Raw genomic sequence first — 21,743 nt, 5'->3', positions numbered from 1 at the left:
GAGATGGTCTCCTGTGCACAGGCTTCCGTCAGAGGCTCCCTGGCTTCGAGCATGGCCCTGTGGAAGGCGCTCTGTCTGCTGACTGTTGAGCCTGCCGTGTGGGGCCGGGAGGGAGGAAGCAGGACTAAGGCTGTGTGGCTTGCTCAGCACGAGCACCTGCTGTCACATCACTGTAGGCTCTGGCTGTCGTACGGGGTAACAAGCAGGTGCCAAGTTAGGTTTTGGTGTTGGACCAAAGTACACATTTTGGGCAGACAGATGCTGGTCAAAGAATACAGATGGCAGTAAAGAGTCACCCTGAGAAGGCACAATGCCGACAAGCTTTGTTCTCTTTCCCTGCCTCACCAGATAACCTCAGGACAGTTATTCTTATTAAACCCACTGTACTGATAAGTACAGAAAGGACAGGTGCCATAATGCACAAGGGTTGTGTAAGGTAGACAACACAGCATCATAAAGAACTCCTGTCCAGAGGAGAAGTGAGGGAGATCATGAGGTGCCAGGAGGAATGCCAGGCAAATGCAGGGCTGGAGTGGGGAGCAGCAAGGACAGAGCACAGGACAGAGTGGAAAGCCCTTCTTTGCTGCTGCCTCCTCACCTGCAGTCTGATTCCCCTGCCCCCTCACCAGCACACAGGCCCGAGGAACCTCATTGGGGGAGGCGGCCACATGGCTCCTGGGCATCGGCAGGATGTCCTCACTGAGGGACCAGGTGAGCTGGATGTCCTCTCTGAGGGACCCTGGGGGCTGTGATGGGCAGAGAAGGCAAGGGACACGACAGTCTTGGCTAAGATCCGAGGTTCTATCCTGCTTCCCATTCTCCTGGCCGGTGAGTCCTAACCTCCTCCTACCCCAAGAAAAAGCTGCTCCTACAGGCATGCTGGGCACAGCAGGAGCAGGAGTGCGGGCCACAGGCTGGGCTGCTGAGCACAGCTCAGGGCTCTGGAGCATGGGTGGGGCCGAGGGAGCTCAGGGTAGGACTTCGGATTCTTTAAGGAAAGTGCTACCGTTTCACTGATTTCCCTTGCTTCTTTAAGTCACCATCAAGTGACTCAAACCTTTCAGCAGTCAGGCAGCTGCCACTCGCTAAAAGATTTGCAAGTGCTTCAAATGCTTGATAAATGTGATGTGTTCGAAGGAATGTTCCAGCTTCGCCAAATCCTGCCAAATGCACAGGCAGCTGTTGGGTTGAGAGCCAGGGTTCTGGATGGCAGGGCCAGTCTGCCTGGAATGGTGCTGGAACACAGTGTATGAGCTCACTACAGGGTCAATCTCCCCACACAACTTTGAGGACAAAGTCTATCTCATGTCTGAGAAAATACATGCTGTATTTATGTGTAGGATGATGGAACAGAGTTGAGATTGGCCGAATTAAAAAATCTTGTTTAAAAAACCTCATAGGCATGATCTTTTTTATTCCCTGTAGCATCCATCCATCCATTTACCCACCCACCCACCCATCCATCCATCTACCCACCCACCCACCCATCCATCTACCCACCCACCCATCCACCTACCCACCCACACATTCATCCATCCACCCACTCACATGTGTTCAGTCCAGACAGACACTGTGCTGGGCATTGGGAACACATAAAAGCAGCCCCCCCCCCCCCCCAGTTGTTCAGAGGTACTGGGAAGTACACACACCTAGGGGCTTCAACAGAGAAGCAAGCAGAGGGACAACCCATTCGATCTGCACATGGAGAAGGCTACACAAAGGAGGCGATGTTTTTGTGTTGGGCTTGGAAGAGTCTGAGGCAGACGGGGAAGCTGAGAAGAGGAACTTCATATTTAAGAGTGACCTCTTGGTGTGAAGGGTGGAGGTGTGGCAGGAGAAAATCGTACATCAGACCTCGTCACCCTCCCTCAGTGTCTCCCCATATCACTAAGAATAAAAGCAAAAGTCCTGAGAATGACCCAGGAAGCCCTATCTGATGTGCCCCGAGGCCTTCAGACTTCCCGCTCCCTCTGCTGCCGCCACACTGGCCACCCTGCAGCTCTTCGGGGCCTGTGCCCAGTCCCCTCGGAAGGAGGGCTTCTCCCCAGATCTCCACCTGGCTGGCGCCTTGCTTCCTTCCGTCTTTACTCAGATAGCACCTTCCCGACAAGACCCTCCTTGCCACCCTTTCCTGATACCCTCCACCCCCTTCCCTGTTTAATTTTCTCCCTACCTGTTACCACTAGCCACTACTGAATGCATTTTGCTTATTTATCTTTGTTTGTTTGTCTCTTCCAGGAAGAATAAAAGTTCATGAGAGCAGGAGTTTTTGTCCATTGTTCATTGCTGTACTCCTGGTGCAAAACTAAGGCTTCCGGTTTATTTGGAAGGTAAAGGGAAGCCATGAACGTTTATAACTAGGAGAGGAGGATAACGGGGTCTGTGTTTTCTAGGATAGTAACTGTTGGTGCCAATGACAGACGGTGGTGGTGGTGGAGGAGGTGGGGGAGACTGGAAGCAGGAAGTTCCGTGAAGAGGTCACTGCATGAGGGGACGTCAGCTTGACGTGGGAGTGGCAGTGGAGGGAAAGAGCAAAATACCTGAAGGTGAAATGCAGGGTAAAATGCATAATGCTGATTTTATGCATCAACACCAGAAAACTGCTTTTTGCGTTTTCATTTCTCACATACAACAATCCATCAGTGCAAAATCAGCTCTAACCTTGGTGCAAAACATGGTTCTGAACCTGGGCTTGTGGAAAAGCAAGCTGGACTGCTGCGCTGAGAATGTATTCAGGTCAGGCTACTACTAGGAAATTTGTAAAACGGAGCTGGTTTTTGTCACAAATCTTGCAACCTTCCTGTCTGATGTGGCTCCTCCCTGTTCCTCTCAGTGTCACATTTCAGTTATTTTTTATTTTTTGGCTTTAAGGCTCTCAATCAATTTGAGCTTGTCCTTCTCCCCTTCCTGTGAATCTACTCCTTTTACAAAACTTGCTAACTAACCAAGCAATCCAATGTTTTACTGTCTCCTCATACCTTCTGCCCTTCATGTGGCCACACCTCACATACTCCATTCTAAGTTCCTTCTCTGATTCTTACTTTGGACCTTCTTTCATGCTGGGCAAAGATGCCCGGAAAGCGTTAAAAACCCATTTATAAGCCACAGCCCCTCCCTTGACCTCCACCCTCACCTAACAGCCAAGTACCCCTCTCTGTGTGAAGGTAACACAAGGCCATTCTCAGGTATGAAAGGACTCAGAAAAATGTACCGCCACCAACCTTTCTTGAAGAAAGAATGACTTGAAAACGCACTCTAGCCAGCTGAGCAGGTACTACGCGGAGACCTCAGAATGGAATCATGGTGGACGGGGACTGGGAGTCTGGCTGGGTACCACCCACAGGCAGGAGGACGCGGTGCAGCAGAGAACGCCGGGCGGCAGCACACACTGGCTGACTCGGCCACCCCAACACACGCAACGCGGAGAGGAAGGGCCTTCCCCCCACAGTGACATCTGGATGAAGCTAATGAAACTGTCTGTTCCTTAAGAACTGCTCTCCTTCATTAAGGTAATAATCCTGTAATTGGAATCCTTCCGTAAAGGCCTCTCCCTCAAGAAGAGTCTACTGTGAGGTTCAGAGTCCAATTTAATCTGATTAGAGCCATGTTATAAGACAAAAACAGGAAGCACCCATGGCGAGGACCAGGCCTCGGAACAAGTTTCTGTGGCTTTCTGAGGATGAGGGGCGGCGTATGTCCCTCCCCTCCCCGGGGCCGTGCCAGAGGCCCCGAAGATGGGCTCAGTCAGCCCTTCCAGCTCTTGGCCTTCAGCCGCTTCCCAGACTCATCTCCAGCAGCTCCTGAACTGGCGCCTCCGCCCAGGCCTCTGTGCCCCTCCACATGCCCACCCTTGTCTGGGACGCTTCTCCTTCTTCGACTCAACTGGAGGAGGGAGCCCTATTTGCCTTCTTCATGTAAAGCCTCCCAGACACAGCCCCCTCTCCCTGCCACCCTGGCAGAGTCAGGGCAGCTGTCAAAGCCCCTTGCATATCAGCAGCTGCTCATCCTATGTAGCTGTGCACAACAGAGTGGGCTTAGTTCTCATTTCACGCTGCTCGGCCATCCTCACAGGATGCGGAGTGAAGGCCCCTTTCAGTACCTGTGGTGTGTAGATCCCTGCATCAGGCGTCCCAGACCCCACTATCAGAATGAAGATTTGGGGCCACAGTGGGTAAATTCAAGTAACCCGTCCCTTGCGATGATTTCCTCTAATAATAAATAAGTAACAAAAAGGAAAGATTTTTTCCTGGATTGGCTGCACATATTTTATCCATGTGACTAGAAGCTCTGTGGGTGCAGGGACTACATTTAGCTCTTTGCTCACTGCTTTATCTGCAGCACCTAAAACAGTGCCCCACTCCACTGTTCAATCAGTTTGCTGAGATGAGTTCTTATTTGTACTTATTTCCCAGGCATTGCAAAATGCCCTGCACAGTTCACATTTTCTGGCGCTCTGCTGAATGAAGGAATCCCAGTCTGTGCGTAAAACGAGGCCATCTTCGTTATGCTAAAACCAAACTTGATCACCACTCGCCCTCCCACGCACACACCTGCCTTCCTTCGCCAGGCCCCGCCCCCACCCCTTTGTCTGGGCTTCTGCGCGACCAGAGAAACAAAAAGCAGCTCGTATTACTGGAAGGACAAGCTTCAAAGAAATGCAAAGCAACATTAACCTTTCCCCCCCAACCGCATTTAACACGGGTGATTATAAACCTGGGGGCTCAGGGAGAAATGAGTGCAAAACCCAGACAATGAAAAAAGAGGGGCCTTCACATCTGCACAGTCCCGAGACCTGCACATCTACCCCCTCAAGCAACTACGAAAGGCGCCCCTGCTGCGCTCCAAGCCCCTCCAGGGCAGCCCTTTCTTCTGCCGCTGGGGGCTCCTCCCACTGGTGCACACAGGGGCCCCGCCCCTGGGGCAGCAGTAAAACCGCCTTCCACCCGAGACTCTAACCGCCCAGCGCAGGCGCTTCGGAGGCGGGGCATTTGTCAATTTTGACTCTGTGCCAGCCTGGCTCTCCCAGGAGTCTCGAGGCCACACCAACCCAGAAAGAGAACCTCTTTCCCTCTCCGCATTTTGACGATGACCAGAAACAATCCTAAGAAATGAACAAAGGGATTACAAATTAATCTGCGCCCACTGGCTCCTCTGACTGCAAAGACACGATGACAAGAGACCTCCATTCCTCGTTAATCTCCACTATCGTTTTCATCACTGCCTTTTTTTTTTTTTTTAAAAAGGCAGGGCATGAGGGGAGCTGTGTTCTTTCTTCACTTGGCAGTAACTAAAAAAAATACGTCCTTAACATTTCAGAAAGCAGATTGTCCCTGCACTAGAACCACTAAAGCGTGGAGGTGAAATGGCATGAGTGTCCTGTAAGTCACCATCTGTCCAAATTAATGAATTTAAGCGTGAATAACCTGAGCCTGGGCTTCCTTTGGAGACTGTGAATCTGATCCCCAGAAAAATTCCAGGGCCACAGACTCTCCCATTGCTTTACGTTATACTGGCTTCTGCATAGTTTGACTGTTTTAAAATGGGCAGTGAGTGGCCTCCAACTGCGTTTCGCATGTGCCTCTGCTCTCTGGCCATCTGGAGCCGGGCCTGCTGAGAGAACGGGTCCTGGCATCTTCCTGCCGGCGTGGCTCCACGGGTCAGTGCTACAGGGCAATCAAAACGCAGTGGGGGCCTTCTCTCTTTCCCAGAGAGTCTGCAAACTCCATCGGAGCAGAGGCTCTGCCAGTGACGTTTCTGCTCTGGGAGACACAGACACACTCCTACTGAGGGAGGAGAGATGCCTCAAATTGGGGTGGACCCAAGCGCTCGTTCCAGCTGCTAATACATTAATCCTGGCACCCAATTCATGGCGGCTGCTTGTCTACACACCACAGTGGCTCCCAGTTCTGCTCCTCTCTGGCCAAATACCTGTCCATGCTACTCACACTCATGCTCAGCAGGAAGCTGAGGATGGGGCTTAGAAGGCAAACTGGGTGAGGTTTCCCCAAATGCTGTTGAAAGAACATCCAATCAGAGGCCCGTTTCTGCTGGGTCCTGCGCTTACCTGGGTAGGGCACTCTTCCTTTGGTGACCAGCTCTGTGAGTAAGATTCCAAACGACCACACGTCGGACTTGATGGTGAACCTCCCGTACAGGGCTGCTTCGGGGGCCGTCCACTTAATGGGGAACTTTGCACCTGCAGAAAGAGCACCTGGTTATTCACCAAACCAACAGCATCACACCGAGTATGGGCCGGGGGGGAAAAGCACTTGGAAAGCGCTTTCCCAGGAGCAGGTTCACAGAGAGGACGGACAGGAGGTGAAAGCAGGAATGAACAGGGACTGAAAAGCTGTGGGGTCTGGTCCTGGCTCTGTGACCTCAAGCAAAGCCAGTTTAATTTTAATTTTCCCATCAAAGGGTTGCACTTCAAAGCACCTTTAAGCTCTGGCTTCTAGAACTTGAACCTATGGCTACACTGAATGCCATAGGTTTCGTCTGGAGGTGAATCTAACTTGTGAATTAGGAAACCAATTTTACACACACACACACACACACACACACTGCTTTGGAATAATGTTATCCTATATAATAAGAGAGGAATATGCTAATTATCCATTAGGCCTTGAGGCGTAACGACCAACCGTGTAACGACCAGATCACGGATCTGCAGGAGGGTGGGCCTGCAAACTACAAGCGGGCAGCGAAAAGCTACAGGACAGGGCAAGGCAGCAAGCTATGAGGAGGGGGGAGGGGGACAGGGGAGCTACAGGAGGATGGGGCAGCGGGCGGAGAGCTACAGGAGGGCGGCAGAGAGCTACTGGCGCATGGATTCATGCACAGGGCTACTAGTATTTTTAAAAAAATATATTTTATTGATTTTTTACAGAGAGGAAGGGAGAGGGATAGAGAGTTAGAAACATCGATAAGAGAGAAACATAGATCACCTGCCTCCTGCACACCCCCTACTGGGGATGTGCCCGAAACCAAGGTACATGCCCTTGACCGGAATCGAACCTGGGACCCTTCAGTCCACAGGCCGATGCTCTATCCACTAAGCCAAACTGGTTAGGGCAGGGATACTAGTATTTTATTTTATTTTTTTTTAATATGGAATGCTTCACGAACTTGCGCATCATCCTTGCGCAGGGGCCATGCTAATCTTCTCTGTATCGTTCCAATTCTAGTATACTAGAGGCCCGGTGCACGAAATTCGTGCACAGAGGGGGGTTGTCCCTCAGCCCAGCCTGTACCCTCGCCAATATGGGACCCCTAAAGGGATGTCCGACTGCCCGTTTAGGCCCGATCCCATCGGGATCGGGCCAAAACGGGCAGTCGGACATCCCTCTCACAATCCAGGACTGCTGGCTCCCAACTGCTTGCCTGCCTGCCTTCCTGATTGCCCCTAACCGCTTCTGCCTGCCAGCCTGATCACCCCCTAACCACTCTGCTGCCAGCCTGTTTGCCCCCAACTTCCCTCCTCTGCCAGCCTGGTCACCCCTAACTGCCCTCTCCTGCAGGGTTGATCACCTCCAACTGCCCTCCCTTGCAGGCTTGGTCCCTCTCAACTGCCCTCCCTTGCAGGCCGGGTGCCTCCCAACTGCCCTCTCCTGCTGGCCATCTTGTGGTGGGCATCTTGTGTCCACATGGGGGAAAGATCTTTGACCACATGGGGGCAGCGATATTGTGTGTTGCAGTAATGATCAATCTGCAGATTACTCTTTTATTAGATAGGATAGAGGCCTGGTACAGGGGTGGGGGCCAGCTGGTTTGCCCTGAAGGGCATCCCGGATCAGGTGGGGGTTCCCTTGGGGTGTGGGGTGGCCTGAGCGAGGGGCCTGTGGTGGTTTGCAGGCTGGCCACGCCCCCTGGCAATCCAAGCAGAGGCCTTGGTATCTGGAATTTATTTTCCTTCTACAATTGAAACTTTGTAGCCTGGAGCGGAGCCAAGCCTGGGGCTCCCTCCGAGGCCGGCCGGCAGCCATTTGTATTGGGGTTATAATTGAAACTTTGTTGCCTTAAGCGGGTGGGCCTGGCCAGGGTGTGCGGAAAGCTTTGCTTCCCCTGTTGCCGGCGGCAACCCTGGCCTGCTCTCTCAAGCTCCATTCTGCCGCCATTTGTTTACCCTTCTATAATTGAAACTTTGTAGCTTGAGTGGAGGCTTAGGCATCCAGAAAGCTTGGCTTCCACTGTTACCTAGGAAACCTTGCTCTCTGTGGCTGTAGCCATCTTGGTTTGGGTTAATTTGCACACTCGCTCTGATTGGATGGTGGGCATGGCTTGTGGGTGTGTCGGAGGTATGGTCAATTTGCATATTTGTCTATTATTAGATAGGATGTGCCGCCGAAGCGAGCACAGGGCTACTAGTTTTTAATAACTACACATAGCATTAAATCATAATGCTACTCTTAGGAATCCTTTCGTATAGAAAACCATGGTTCTCACCTGGTGCGTAAAAACCAAATCAAACCACCATGCTTCTCCCAGTAGGGAGAGGATTTGCTGCAGCCCCTGTGTTATGGGCTCCACCTCCCTAAGGCCTCTCACACTACAGCAGAGAAATGATTTACCTCCAGCTGCCTCCCTCCCTCGGCCCATTCCCGGAGAGCAGCCAGCTTTAACTCTGGGGCAGTTTTTTCCTCCAGGCTGTGAGAGCCCTTGCTGACCTCCCTACCTCCCCCCTGCCTGCCAGAGAGGCTACTCTCTAACGTTTGTCTTTTTAAAGAGAGCCTGGCCTCCATGACTGTCTTATGAGTCTCTGATTTCTCAAGACCAAGGAGCAAATTTCACGCCTAAGCCAGTAGGACGTTTTCTTTTAAACTTCTCCAATCGTGGAAAGAATCCTCTCTCTAATCCAAAAGAAGGGTGGGTCCACCCTGCTCTCCACCACTCCCCGTGTGTCCAGGAGTGACACGGACCCGCAGCCCGTGCTCTCACACACGGGCTCAGCAAGGATCAAACGGCTCCATATATTTCATTGAACAAACTAAAAGGGAACACGAGGAGTTTTATTTGGTACAAACACAATTATATGTTTAAAGCACGTTAACTTTACTTAGGAGCTCCTAAAAAATCACACAAAGGTGAACAGAAATTTCCATAGTATCCTCCATAAAAAGTCACAATGTGCAAAAGAGGCAAGTGATTAAAATCTTTAAATTAATATGGTTTTAATAACCAGAGGTATGATAAATTATAGCAATTAGATTTTTGTGTTTTAAATACAGTATATGATAACATCTTTAGCAAATCTAACTGGAATTTTCTGGCAATATAATTTTCCTTCCCATCTCTTCTATGCCAGTGTGAAATGAAATTTTAAAAAATCCTACTATTTCATTATGTGGCATTTCACATTAACACTTTTTTTTTTCTTCTATGCACTGTACTATTTGTGCTTAACTGTTTCTCAAGCATAATTATTTATCTCTGTCCTTAAGGGCTGCATGATTCCACACGAGGCTTGGTATTCTCTGAACAGCCACTTAGTTTTAAAAGTTTCTTTCAAAGGATTCTTCCCATCCTTCCTACCCTTGAGCATTCTGATCACACAGCTTTGGACTCTGAGCTACTGGGATTAATGGGATAGGTTTCCTTCAGTGTTGAGAGCAGACTTTGCCCTGGACCAAACTTCATTTCAGAGAATTAAAGGTATATTAAATTCATTCCTATTTAAACCATCTCTTGAAAATCTATGCCCGTCTCTGAAGCAAATAGAACATTCTTCTCCACCGTGCAGACACAAATCCTGTAAATGAAACAAGCCAAGGAGCCTTTCTTCCCTTCTTGGAATCACTGACATTGGAGATGGTATGTGTTGCTGAAAGTATACTATTCAAAATTTGATTAAAGGCATTCTGGATTTTCTGGGAGAAGATTTCATAATTTCAGATTTAAAAAAATCCCAGATTTCAATATATCAGCCAGCTGTGCTAGTCTGCTTTATTTTCTCATTATAATATCTACAACAAGAATTATAATACATAAGATTTCAAAAAATAAGCTAAAACAAAGGCTGTAAAGACTCTCTGATAGGAAATCATTTGTAGATAGGTATTTTGACTTAATAGCAAGAGCTCACTTAAATTTATTTTGTACTCGTTTTCTTTCTACCTAATGTATTTATATCTAATACATTTTGGAGGGGAGAAAATGAAGGATGTCTTTGTTCAATTTCTCCTATTTCTTTCCCTTCTTAAAATAGCACGTGCAATTGACAAAAGAAGGTTCTTTAAATATAGCTCATATTTTCCTTTTCAAGGAAGATAAAGATGAATAAATTAAAGCCCCTATAAGCTGCTAATCATTAATGAATGTCTCAGCAAAATACCGAGTCTATGCTCACTTTTTTATTCATCTCATTACCTCGATTTCCCCTCATCGTGTTCCCCCCTTTCCTGAGGACACAGATGTAGCTCCAAACAGGGGAGAGTTCACCTGGCCTCTGGGGCAGGGGTCTTTGTAAACGGCCATGCCGGCTGCACATTGCAAACCCTAGTCAATGAGAACGACGTCCCTAAGACTGCCAGTGAGCACCTATGCGAGCCCATGGTGGCCCTGCTGAGGCTGCGGTGGGTTCTCTCCTCGGGTGGAGTTAGGGAAGCTCAGGCACCGGGGAGGAAGGACTCCTGGGTGCAAACAATGCTTTTCTCCTGAAAGTAAAGGCCTGCCCCCTCAGATTTCCCCCCACATATCGCGGCAGGCATAACGTCAGGATCAAAGTTGTCTTCTAAGCGGTATGGATTGTGGAAAAAGAGGAGACAGCATCAGGAGACCTACACTACCGTGAACTTGGTATTGATTCACTGTTTTTGAAATTCTTCTGTTAGGGGGCGGGATTCAGATGCCAACACAATTTCCTCTCCTCTTCACTTTATTGAAGGGAATGTAGCAAATTAAACAGGTATGATAAACTAAAAAAATAAAGGAATCACTATCACTCTAGTTTTTATTTTTTACTGAATAACTGTAACAGTTCAGGCTTCTTTTAAGCCAACAGACAAGGCCATGCGTGATACATAAGCATTTATGTGTGGACTCGGCAGTTTCCACGTTTCACTGCCTCCTATGGTAAACGCATTGCCGTCACTGGGCCCACGTCTGGAACCACCAGAAAAGTAGACCATCTTTGTCCTTTAGTTGCTTACCTCCCTGGAATAGTACCGAGGACTGGTTAGCCTAAGTCTGAATCCTTTTCTGTAGTGATAAACACACCAGGGTTTCACATAGTTTCTCTAACTTCAATTCTGTTTCTCTAACGTTTGTTGAGATGTGAAATGAGTGGTCATAGGCTTCATGGAACAACAGGGGTCCTACTCACTCTCTTGGCTTCAATGGTTCTTCTAATTCCAACGACATCAGATGGGACCTCCCTCCCACGTTCCCGACCTCCTCGATGTCTCTGAAGGGCCTCTCAAATACAACATCCAAAATTTATCTTCCCCACAATTCTGCTTCTTTTTCAGAGGGTGCCGCCCTGTAAACTGCCTGGCTGATGGGAGCAGCATGCGGACATCCTCCTGGCCTGGATGCTGTGTCTATCTGTCCTTCGCGGTGCACGCAGGCAGCCGCACAGAGCCCGCCTAGAGGAGGAGCTCAATACATCTTCACTGAGGCCCCTTTGCCCCTGCTGCTTTGTCATTCTCCACATGGAGTCCACGTCACTGCCCTCACGCTCATCCTCGCTCACTCACTGTCACCTGCCTGGACTCCTGCAGTGGCCTTCCAACTGGGCCCACCTGGTCTCTCCTCCCCACTCTCCGGCTCCTCTATGACCCTGGGCCTGCCCTCCTTTGCCTCCTGTCCCACTCCAACCTCTATGACCTCCGACTGCTCTTACCCACTGCAGGGCCATGGGACGGGCCGTTCTCTTTGTCTAAAGTCCTCACCCCACTCCCATCCCGTGGCTAACTCCTGCTCCTCCTGGTTACTTGCACAGGGGATCTTTGCCTGAGCACCAGGACTGGGAAAGGTTCCTTAGCTTTTTGCTGCCAAGTGTCTTATTCTTTGTAGCTGTTACTATTCAAGTGCAAGCAATGTGTTGCAGGTATCCCCCCACCTTCTTAAACGTTAAGACACTCTGCTATTATGGGAGACCAACACTAGTACCTGTTTTCCCTAACCAAAAGAAATCCGAGGAGGGTTTTCACTTTCACAAAAAAAGGCAGAGAGCAAAAATAGCGATCCTGTTTGTTTTGCCGCGAGCGTTTTGGAAGCAGCGCACACCCAGAGCGGCAGGAGCAGCCCGACAAGCTCCTGGCCAGGGAACTCCGCTCAGCATCTCAGCGTCACGCCGCCTGAGCTCCGAGCTGCGTCTGTGAGCACCTGTGCTTCATCTCCATCGATTTTGTGCATCCGTTAGCAAGATGTGTCCCGAGGTGACTGCTTCTTTGCTTTACGCCACTTAGGCTTACACATGGCTTCATTTTTGGACAGTGGGGAACCTGGAGCTGCCTGAACGGTGACTCTCGACAGGTACCGTCCTTGAGAGCAGGAGCGGGTCTTTCTGTATGGCCAGCATCGCCCCAGGACAAGCCCGGCGCCCGGTGCCCAGGAGCAGCTAGATGAAGAGGTGCTGAGTGAACACTGAACCCCAGCTCCTTCTAGGGCTCATTACCAATTTCCTGCTCTCTGATGAGGCCTCCTCTCCTTGTCCTCGGCGACCAGCTGGGAGCCCTTTTAAGAGGCTAACAATTGCCAAGTACAGTAGAAAAAGCATCTGTCACACACTACTGACGCTGAAAAACTCCTGGAAAACCCTGTGTTTTTGGTGCCAAATGAAGTGTTTAGATCCTCTTTGGGTCCGAGTGAGACTGTCTGAGGTGGAGGGAGCCTCAGACTGCTCTGTGAAGTCAGCAGCCAGGGGGTGGGGTGGTTGTTATCAGTGGAAAGATGAGGTGGCCAGAGGCCTTGGGAGTGCTCCCAGCAAAAGAAAGCAGGAAATCCTTTTAATAGACTAGGGTGAAAGCAGGTGACTGGACATCGATCGGTCAACCCATGGGGCCATGGTCTCTCCCATTTAAATAAGGTTAATAATCATCTATGTTTTCAGCAAGAGAAAGGAGAGGGTTGTGGCTGTACTCTGCTATCAAAGTTTTCCCACTAAACAACAACAACAACCCCTCCCTCCCCCCAACTGGGCCGGTTTTGTTCTCTCTCTTCCCACCATCAGTATTTCTGGAGCTTCCCCACATGCTTGGCCCTGTACTCAGTGCTGGGCGAACCCAACCTCCGGCTCTCACGGAGCCTGCAGCTTTGCTTGGGAAGGAGACAAAATAAACGAGCGGCCATTATGTATGTCAGACAGCGACAAGAGCCATAGCGAATAACAGAATGAGCTACAAGGACAGATTTTGTGGGCTTTGCGGCCACAGTAAAACCTTGGGATGCCACCCTACGTGTGACGGGAAGCCACTGGGGCGTGTGAGCAGAAGTGTGATGACATCCCACCTCATCCTTTCGCCTTGTCTCCGAAACATGGAACATAACATTACTACCTTGAGAACGATTTATGAGGAGACAGAATGTGAAAAGCATTTTGACTTTTCAAAACTCTCAGAAAGCATCGTGACATTTCAGGGCCCATGGGTGTCTGTTAGCAATTAGCAACTGGGTAGATTATACTTCTATTGTCACTTCTGTCATCGTGTTTGTCTAACTCGTGCTGGCTCTAGACATATTTATGCTATTTTCTCCCACTTTCACATTTGAATAACACTAATAATCTGAGGGACAAAGGAGTAAAAAGCCTTCTGCAGGCCTGTGTGAAGCTCAGACATTTCTATGAGAAATGTCCTTCCCGATGTGCTTCCTTTCTTCGCGAGCATTTCCTTTGTTCCGCTGTCGGCTCTTCTTCCTTCTCCCACTCTAATTACAAGTGTCCAGGGACCTCAGTGTTGCAGACTCCTCTCTCTCTCATTGCTTGTTCCCCTGAGGAACACCCTCTCTCGTGACTAGCCCTGCCCATCATCTCTATGTGAATGGGGCTGGATACGCCACACACGTTGTTTATCATCTGAAGTCTTCTTCTTCTTCTTTTTTTAAAATATTTTTTATTAATTTTTTTACTGAGAGGAAGGGAGAGGGATAGAGAGTTAGAAAAATTGATGAGAGAGAAACATCGATCAGCTGCCTCCTGCACACTTCCTACTGGGGATGTGCCCGCAACCAAGGTACATGCCCTTGACCAGAATCGAACCTGGGACCTTTCAGTCCACAGGCCGACGCTCTATCCACTGAGCCAAACCGGTTAGGGCTGAAGTCTTCTTTTTTGATCTGCAAATGTCTAAGTGACAAAGTCTCAAAAGTGGCAACTATGAACCTAAATCGACTTTTCACCAAATCATTTTACTATGAGTAAGACATTTTGTTATAAAGGAGATTCTTTTATTGGGTAAAGGATGCTACTAAATGACTAACTTATAAAATTTATTCTCACTTTAATTTTTTAGGATGCAAATGAAGTTCCTTTCTCACTCTCTTCTGGGGTTAGATCCCCATTCTGCCAGTCTCCAAGCTGAAAACCTAAAGTGGGCTGGGACTTCTCCCTGTCCTTGAACCTCTGCTCTGATCCAGCACCAGCGTCTACTGGTTCCCTCTTTGAGACTTCTCTCAAATTTGCTCTTTCTTGTTAAGCTCTCTGCCAAAACTTGGTTGGGGTCCTCATCCGTCGTAAAGCCCTCCTTCCGTGGTGCCCTGCCTCCAGCTCACTGTCCATCCAACCACAGATGATGGCACAGGTCCACCTCTACGTGGGTTTTTCAATTGATCCACCAATTCAAACCCGGGTTGCTCAAGGGTCAGCTCCACAGTTGGGAATCTGCGTTTTGGAGCGTTGACTATAATTATACATGGATTTTCAATGGCGTGGGAGGTGGGCATCCCTAACCCTCATGTTGTTCAGGGTCAGCTGAATGGCTTTAAACCTCAGCTTCGTAATGCCCCTGCCCCAAGCATATAGTGAGCTCCCTAGTGCATAAAATCAAAATCCCCCACCTGGTTTTCATGGACCCACATACCCATTCAACTTTGGTTCTTGCTACCCCAAACACTGTTACTCTAGTTTAGTTTGCTCCCCCATAACCTGTACCTGCACTTGGCATAATCATACTTGCTTCTTACACATTACCTTGTTCTAAATGCCTTCTCTCCTTCCACCTGCTTAACTAAAGCCTATTCAGCTCAAGGCTCCTTCATGAAGTCATCTGTGATTACTCCTGCCTTCATTGGCCTCTCTCATGCGCTTGGGGCCAACACTATAAACAACAGTCGAATGCTTGACCTTAGTAACTTCCACAATAGCTAAACATGTATTGAATGCTTATTGTCAGGTATCATGCTAAGTGCTTTACATATAGGAGGTTGATATTGATAACAGTCCTGTTCTATAAATAAGAAAACTGAACACAGAGACAAAATGATATGCCAAAGGATAGGTAGGAATGGTGGAATGGGGTTTTGAACCAAAGGAGTCTGGCTCCAGAGCCCAAGCACTTAAACATGACACACTATGCTGCCATTCCTATGTCTCCAACATGTCTTCCTACTAGCACTACATGTGTTATTTTTATCTCTTTAAATAGAATGGAAGGCCTTTAGGTTGGAGACCATGCTTTACACTTAACTTTCTCCATAGTACTTTGCTTGAGGCTGGTTAGACCACAACTGCTCAATAAATGTTCTAATTGGCTAACGGGTCAACCTAGCAATGTACCTAACACTCTGATGGCCAAAGAAATTTTCTCCCTTTATACAGATTTAATCAAACTGAGCAAAGAAGAGTGACAGTACAGCAGTGTAACAAACTAGTAATCGCACTCTAGGACAGTCTGACTGAATGCTCTCATTTTTAAGGTGAAAACAGGATGACCAGCACATCCCAGCCCCCAGGCCCTCCATTCCGGTTAATGAAGGTCCTCTCTCCCCAACGGCCAGGCTATCTGCTTTCTCCTGCCTCTAACAGAAACGGTTCTCCCTTGACCGGTTACTTGCTGTACTTGACGCATCTTCAGACATTAAGATGATGGCAGTGGCATTTCAAAAGCGCGAAGGAGGATGGCAGAGACTTTTGCTCCCAAGTCTAGCTCCCACACCAAGTGTGTGTAAATTGGCCAGAGAACAGGGCTCCCTAGCGAATGCCCTTCAGTGACCATACAAAGCGGCCCTTCTGTGTGCTGAGCAGGGCTGAGGGGTCATTGTGGGAGGTCTAGGGGACTCATTTAGGAAAGGAGCTCCAGGGTCCAGCAGATCTGGTTGGCACGCCAGATTTCCTGGGTGACCATGTAAAACCTCCCTCAGTCTCAGTCTTCTTACTTGTAAATCAGGGATGCCGATACCCTCATAAGGTTGTGGTCAGAATTATAAATAACTTGAGAGGCTCAGCACAGACCTGGCACCTCGTAATAGCTACATAAATGCCAGATATTATTTTCTCTGGGTAGTAGTGCAAAGGCTCTCCAAACTTCAAGAGAGGGAAAGAGGATGAAGGAAACCCCAAACACTCACAATCAATCACTGAGAACTTACTAAGTGTCGTTAGGCCTCAGCGCAGTGGGAGGGGCCTGAGAAAACCAAGCGTAGGTCACCTCCTACCCTAGGACTTGCCAGGCAGCCGGGGAGACCAAGCTCACTGGCAAACCCAACAGAGAGCTAATGTGGTGCTGGCTTTAGGAAGAAGGGGCTCAGGAGAGAGGAGGACGAGGAACTGCACGGAGCCCTGGGTTGAGGTGGCCACATGGAAGTGCTACAGTATGACCCTGGTTCTCCCGGGGGAGGCTCAGGGCGGGGCCAGGGCAGCCCTGGGTGGGGCCCAGCTCACAATACAGGCTCTTGCTGGAGAGTTGGGCTATCAAGCCTATTTTTTTGTCCTGGTTATCAGGCCAACTTCATAGCCCTGCTTCAGAAAATATCCCCTCTGGCTAAGAGCCGGGCCAAGGTGGGGAAGGCAGAAGCAGCAAATCCTTCCTGCAGAGAACACAAGGGCTGCCTTCGCAGCATTTTCAAGGAGGAAAGGCATCAGGGTCAATAACAGACACACTGGTTCTCCGAGCCAAAGACCCACCCAGAGCCCCCTTTAATTATGGGGCCACAGACTGCAAGTCATTATATTCAATATGAAATAATGTGCAGTACTTCAACTTTAAAGGGACCCTGGGAATAAGGGAAAAGAAATCACAAACTATGCTAATAACAGGAAGCTGATTACACAGGGAAGTGGCAGGATGAGGACAGGATATCCTGGGAAAGAGGTGAAATCAAAGTAGGGGACTTTGTGGTTACGCAAACAAAACAATGATTTCAAACCCAATAAAACCTGGCAGGGCAAAGCTCAGAACTTTCACAGCAGCCAAAGGAATGACTTTCACATTTCCTAAATGTGTCCGGAGTAATACAAGTGTGTGTTTTCCAGTTATTCCTGGTGCCACATTCTGCTGAAACTTCTACTCTACGTTCATAAGGTTTTAGCATCCTGTTTTAAAGATAAAACTAAATGACAAGTAAATGGTACAATGGAGTGAGATGATATTTCGTCTGAAACGCACAATGGTGGGCGGGGTGTCTGAGAAGAAAGGAGATGGGAACAGGGAGGAGTGCTATCCCACAGGTGGGATAGAGGAGGGACAGGCTGGGCCAAGGAAGACAAGAACCAAGGGTGAGAGGCAAGGCCTGAACACAGCACACAGATAAAGATGGATTCGCTAGCTCGGATCCAGTCGGGGGGAGCTGAATCCGAAGAAGAGATGTTCTGATGCACAGCTCCAGTGGGGCAACCCCAGCGTTGTGGACCTTCAGCCAGGACGAGAGTCAGGGCGGCTGTGTGCAGGGCTCCCTCGGCTGCTGCTCACAGGGGTGAGAACTCAGACCCAAGTAGTAAATGGATGGAGCTCAACACAGAAATTATTCCAAGAATCCAGCCATCCTGGAGGGGCAGTCGGCCCGGGCCAATCTGCATTCATGTGGCAAGTGTGCCAGGCAGCAAGGACGAGCACTGAGGTGGAGGGCACTGCCTGGGAACAGCTGGTGTCAGATGGAGGGTTTGGTTGGGAGTTAGGGAAAGAGGCTACACAGACAATAGCCACTTTGGGTGGCTTTTTCCAACGGCCCCTCCCCCCTCCCGGGGAGCCGGGTGTGATGGATGCTGCGGTGCACCCTCCTTTGGCAGGAAGAGACAGAGGCTTCAAAATGGGGCCAGTTTTCCTATGCGCTGCCTGCCCTGGTTATCCAGACGACGCAAAGGCAGGAGTTACTTTCGCAGCCAAGCAAGACAAGGAAGCCAAGTGACATTTTTGATGTTTGATGGCAGTCTGCAGTTCCTATTTACACACTTTAAAATCACAGAGGGTGACCATCTGCTTCCTTCTTGCTGATTACTAGGAAATGTGGGGTGCAGAGACCAACGACTTGCTCTTGACCACTCAGAAACCACCACCAAATTGCTCTGCTCAAGACCATACAAAGGAGAAGGCGTCCCCTCGGGGTACATGGAGGACTGCCCAGGGCAGATAAAGAGGAAAGGTATTCAGACGAGAGGCTCTCCTCAGTGACGGGGCTAACCCCAGTCCCATCTGTGTCCCTGGGCAGTCAGGGCGCCGCCCCACTGTGGGAGTGGAAGAAATGAGCCCGCCCCTCCCCCACAACAGTTTTAAGCTTAAAGGAGAGCCGGGTAGGCAAGGGTGAGTTGAAATCCCTTTCTTTTCATTTTGAGTCCTTTCTCCCAGGGAAAGGATGGTCTGTACTCTCCATCTCCCTCTCCCTGCAGTCTGATCCCTAGCCCCGAGGTTAACCTGGCCGGGCAGCTCGGCTGTGGCCCAGTAGACACACAAAGCGTCCCTCTCTCTGGAAAGGCGGTGGAAGCCGGGCACTGTGAGCGGCAGAATACAAATGAAGGCGCTTTTCTCCCTAGCGACAGAAGTGTACCAAACTCAGATCTGGGAGGATTGATGAGAACCAGGCTCGGTTCAGGCTGCAACCCATCCGCTCAGCAGGAACGATGGCTCCAGCCCGGCCACCAGCAGGCGTTCTGCGGGAACCCCCAGCTCTCACCAGACGGCCCCTGGGGGCCATGTGTGGTCAGTTCAAACAAACGCGTTTCCTGCTCGGTACTTAAAACAATGGCTGCATTGGAAAGGGTTTGCTTGTTGTTAAAGGATGGTTTGCTTCTCTAGCATGGGAAGAATTAGATTAAATTCAATAATTAACTTCCCCTGCCGCCTCCCCCGCCCCCCCGCCCCGCCCCGCCCCGGCACACACACACATTTGCTGTTCAGGTCACAGCACACTGTGTGGGAACTGCAATGCTGCTGCTGACAGAGAACAAGAAATGCATGTGCGGCCAGGGGCAGAGGGAGGGCACCTCGTGGCGAGATCAGCCTTGATCTGCCACGGGATTACAGGGGCCTCAGAAGAGCTGATTAAGAATTCTGCAGGAGCCCTTGAGCTGGAAAGCTGGCGTTCTGAGCCTGATAATCCCCAGTCGTAGTAACACAAAGGAAGGACAGGAACTGAATTCACAGCTCAGAGCTGTGAAATTCAACATATGAAAGAAATAGGGACCCGCTTCTTCCTGACTGTGTTTGTCAACCTAGCTGCCTGCTTGTTTGTGCTAAATGGCTACTGTGCTTTTTGAATCCAAAATCTGATTATATTTAATTAGTACAGGCATCTGGGATATCTAATACACAAAGAGTTATTAAAGTAACAAATCTTTCTAAAATATGTTCTCCATGAAAGAATGTGTTAATTTATGCAGTAACAATTTTTTAACATGAAATAATTAATATGAAAACTGCAACAATTATGAATTCTTTGCAGTCTAATTTATACGCAAAATTTCCTCCAGATAATACTCTTTTCAACGTAAACCCTTAGTACTGAGAGCATCTGAACAGAGGCGTTTTTCTTTTTCTATTTCATACACAAATCGAAACTTACAGCAGGTCTTATACAACGTCCGAATGCCCGTTTCTATGTACATTCTGAAGATCCAGTGATTAAATTGCCTTGACATTTGCTTCCACAACAATGATCTTGTCCTTAACTTAGACCTTAAACTAAACCCCAAACACAGAGCAGCTCTATGTTCCTGTCTTTGTGATGATTCAGATCAGGAGAGGAAAGGGTTAAGGAGGCAGGTCCTTGAGAAAGAGCCTGATGGGAGCGAGTCAGGAAAGACCAGGGCGATGTGTGCCTCTGTGTGTGAGTGTGTGTGTGTGTGTGTGTGTGTGTGTGTGTGTGTGTGTGAGAGAGAGAGAGAGAGAGAGAGAGAGAGAGAGAGAGAGAGAGAGAGAGCGAGCTGTCAAATAATGAAATAACATTTTTTCTCTTAAAAGATTGATTCTTTTGTATTGATTACCAATAGCCATTTTCTTAAAAAACTTTTAAGTAAGAAAATAAAGATCCTTTTCAAGGAAAATATACATAAAACATACAAAAATCAGATTATGAGAATGGCTTTTATATTTCAGAACCCCCAAAGAACTTTTAGAGACAGCCCATTTAATTCTCATGTTAATTATGTGAGGCAATTATTTTAATCTCCATTTTACAGATGCTAAAACAAGGGTCAAATGGTTAAGTCAGTGGTCAGCAAACTGCGACGAGCCTCGGTTTGCCGACCACTGGGTTAAGTGATTTGTCTGGGGACAGCACACCTGTAAGTGACAGAGCTAGTGCAAACCCGGGCTCCTAACCTGTAACTGCAGGTTCCTCAGTCTCCCCAGGCCGCCTCAGCGGCCCAGAGGGAACGGAGCACTGGGAACAGCACAGTAATGCTAGGCTTGCTCTATGACTTAACAATTCCACCCCTTCAAATATACCCAATAAATAGGAGGACGTGCATGTACCACCAGGCAGCTTAATTCATAATAGCCCCAAACTAGAAATGGCGGTAGAATGAACTGATATATTTGTACAATGGAATACTACTCAGCACTGTAAAGGGAAGAACTACGGTTATGTGCAGTGACATGGATGAATCTCACAGACATAATGATGGGTAAGAAGCCAGTCACAAGAGTATAGCCTATGATTCGTTTGTATGAGGTTCAAGTACAGGCAAAGCGAATCTATGGTGACAGGTGAAGACAGTGGCTCCCTCTGGGTGGTTACTGGCTGGAAGGGGATGAGGAGGTTTTCTAGGGTACTGGTGGTGCTCCCTGTCTTCATCTGTGGGGGATTTCAGGGGCATATACAGATGTAACAATTCACTGAGTTGTACACTTTAAATTTATTCATTTTATGGTTTGTATATTATGATTTCAAAAAAATGTGTCCACTAGAGCAAGCCATTTTTTGGTTTTGTTTTGTTGTTAATCCTCACCGGAGGACATTATTTACATTGATTTTTTTTTTTTTTCAGAGAGGGTGGAAGGGAGAGAGAGAGAGAAACATGGATGTGAGACAGACACATCAATTGGGTGCCTCCCAAACGCACCCAGACAGGGCCGGGAATTGAACCTGCAACCCAGGTACGTGCCCTTGACCGGGAATCGCACCCGAGACCCTCCGGTGCGCAGGCTGACACTTTAACCACTGACCCACACTGGCCAGGGTGAAAAGAAGTCACTCTTATACATAAGCCAGGTGTGTCTGAACTTGTTAGGTTTAAACGATGTCTGTCAGCACCGAGTTTCCTGAAAGCTAATGAAGAAAAAAAGCACGAGTCTGTCAAGAATTCTCCTGCTGCCTCCTGTCTGTCTGATGGCTGAAGCGGCTGTGAGTCTTGGAAGTGCAGCTGGGTGACAGCTGCC

At 48.8% G+C, this 21,743-nt stretch overlaps 1 protein-coding gene across 4 annotated transcripts in view; it reads right to left on the bottom strand.

Moving 5' to 3' along the window:
- The window catches only part of FYN (FYN proto-oncogene, Src family tyrosine kinase), a 207,267-nt gene that overhangs the window by 6,612 nt on the left and 178,912 nt on the right, over positions 1-21,743 (bottom strand). For all 4 annotated transcript variants that reach the window (XM_079779968.1, XM_079779967.1, XM_079779966.1 and 1 more), the window contains one exon: positions 6,065-6,196. In XM_079779968.1, coding sequence (XP_079636094.1) covers positions 6,065-6,196 — 132 coding nt within the window. The remainder of the gene's footprint in view (positions 1-6,064; positions 6,197-21,743) is intronic.

The sequence above is a fragment of the Cnephaeus nilssonii genome, assembly GCF_951640355.1.
Source record: "Cnephaeus nilssonii genome assembly, chromosome: 9".
Lineage (NCBI taxonomy): Eukaryota > Metazoa > Chordata > Mammalia > Chiroptera > Vespertilionidae > Cnephaeus > Cnephaeus nilssonii.
Note: the sequence above shows the minus strand (reverse complement) of the source record. Positions and strands in the feature narration are given on the sequence as shown.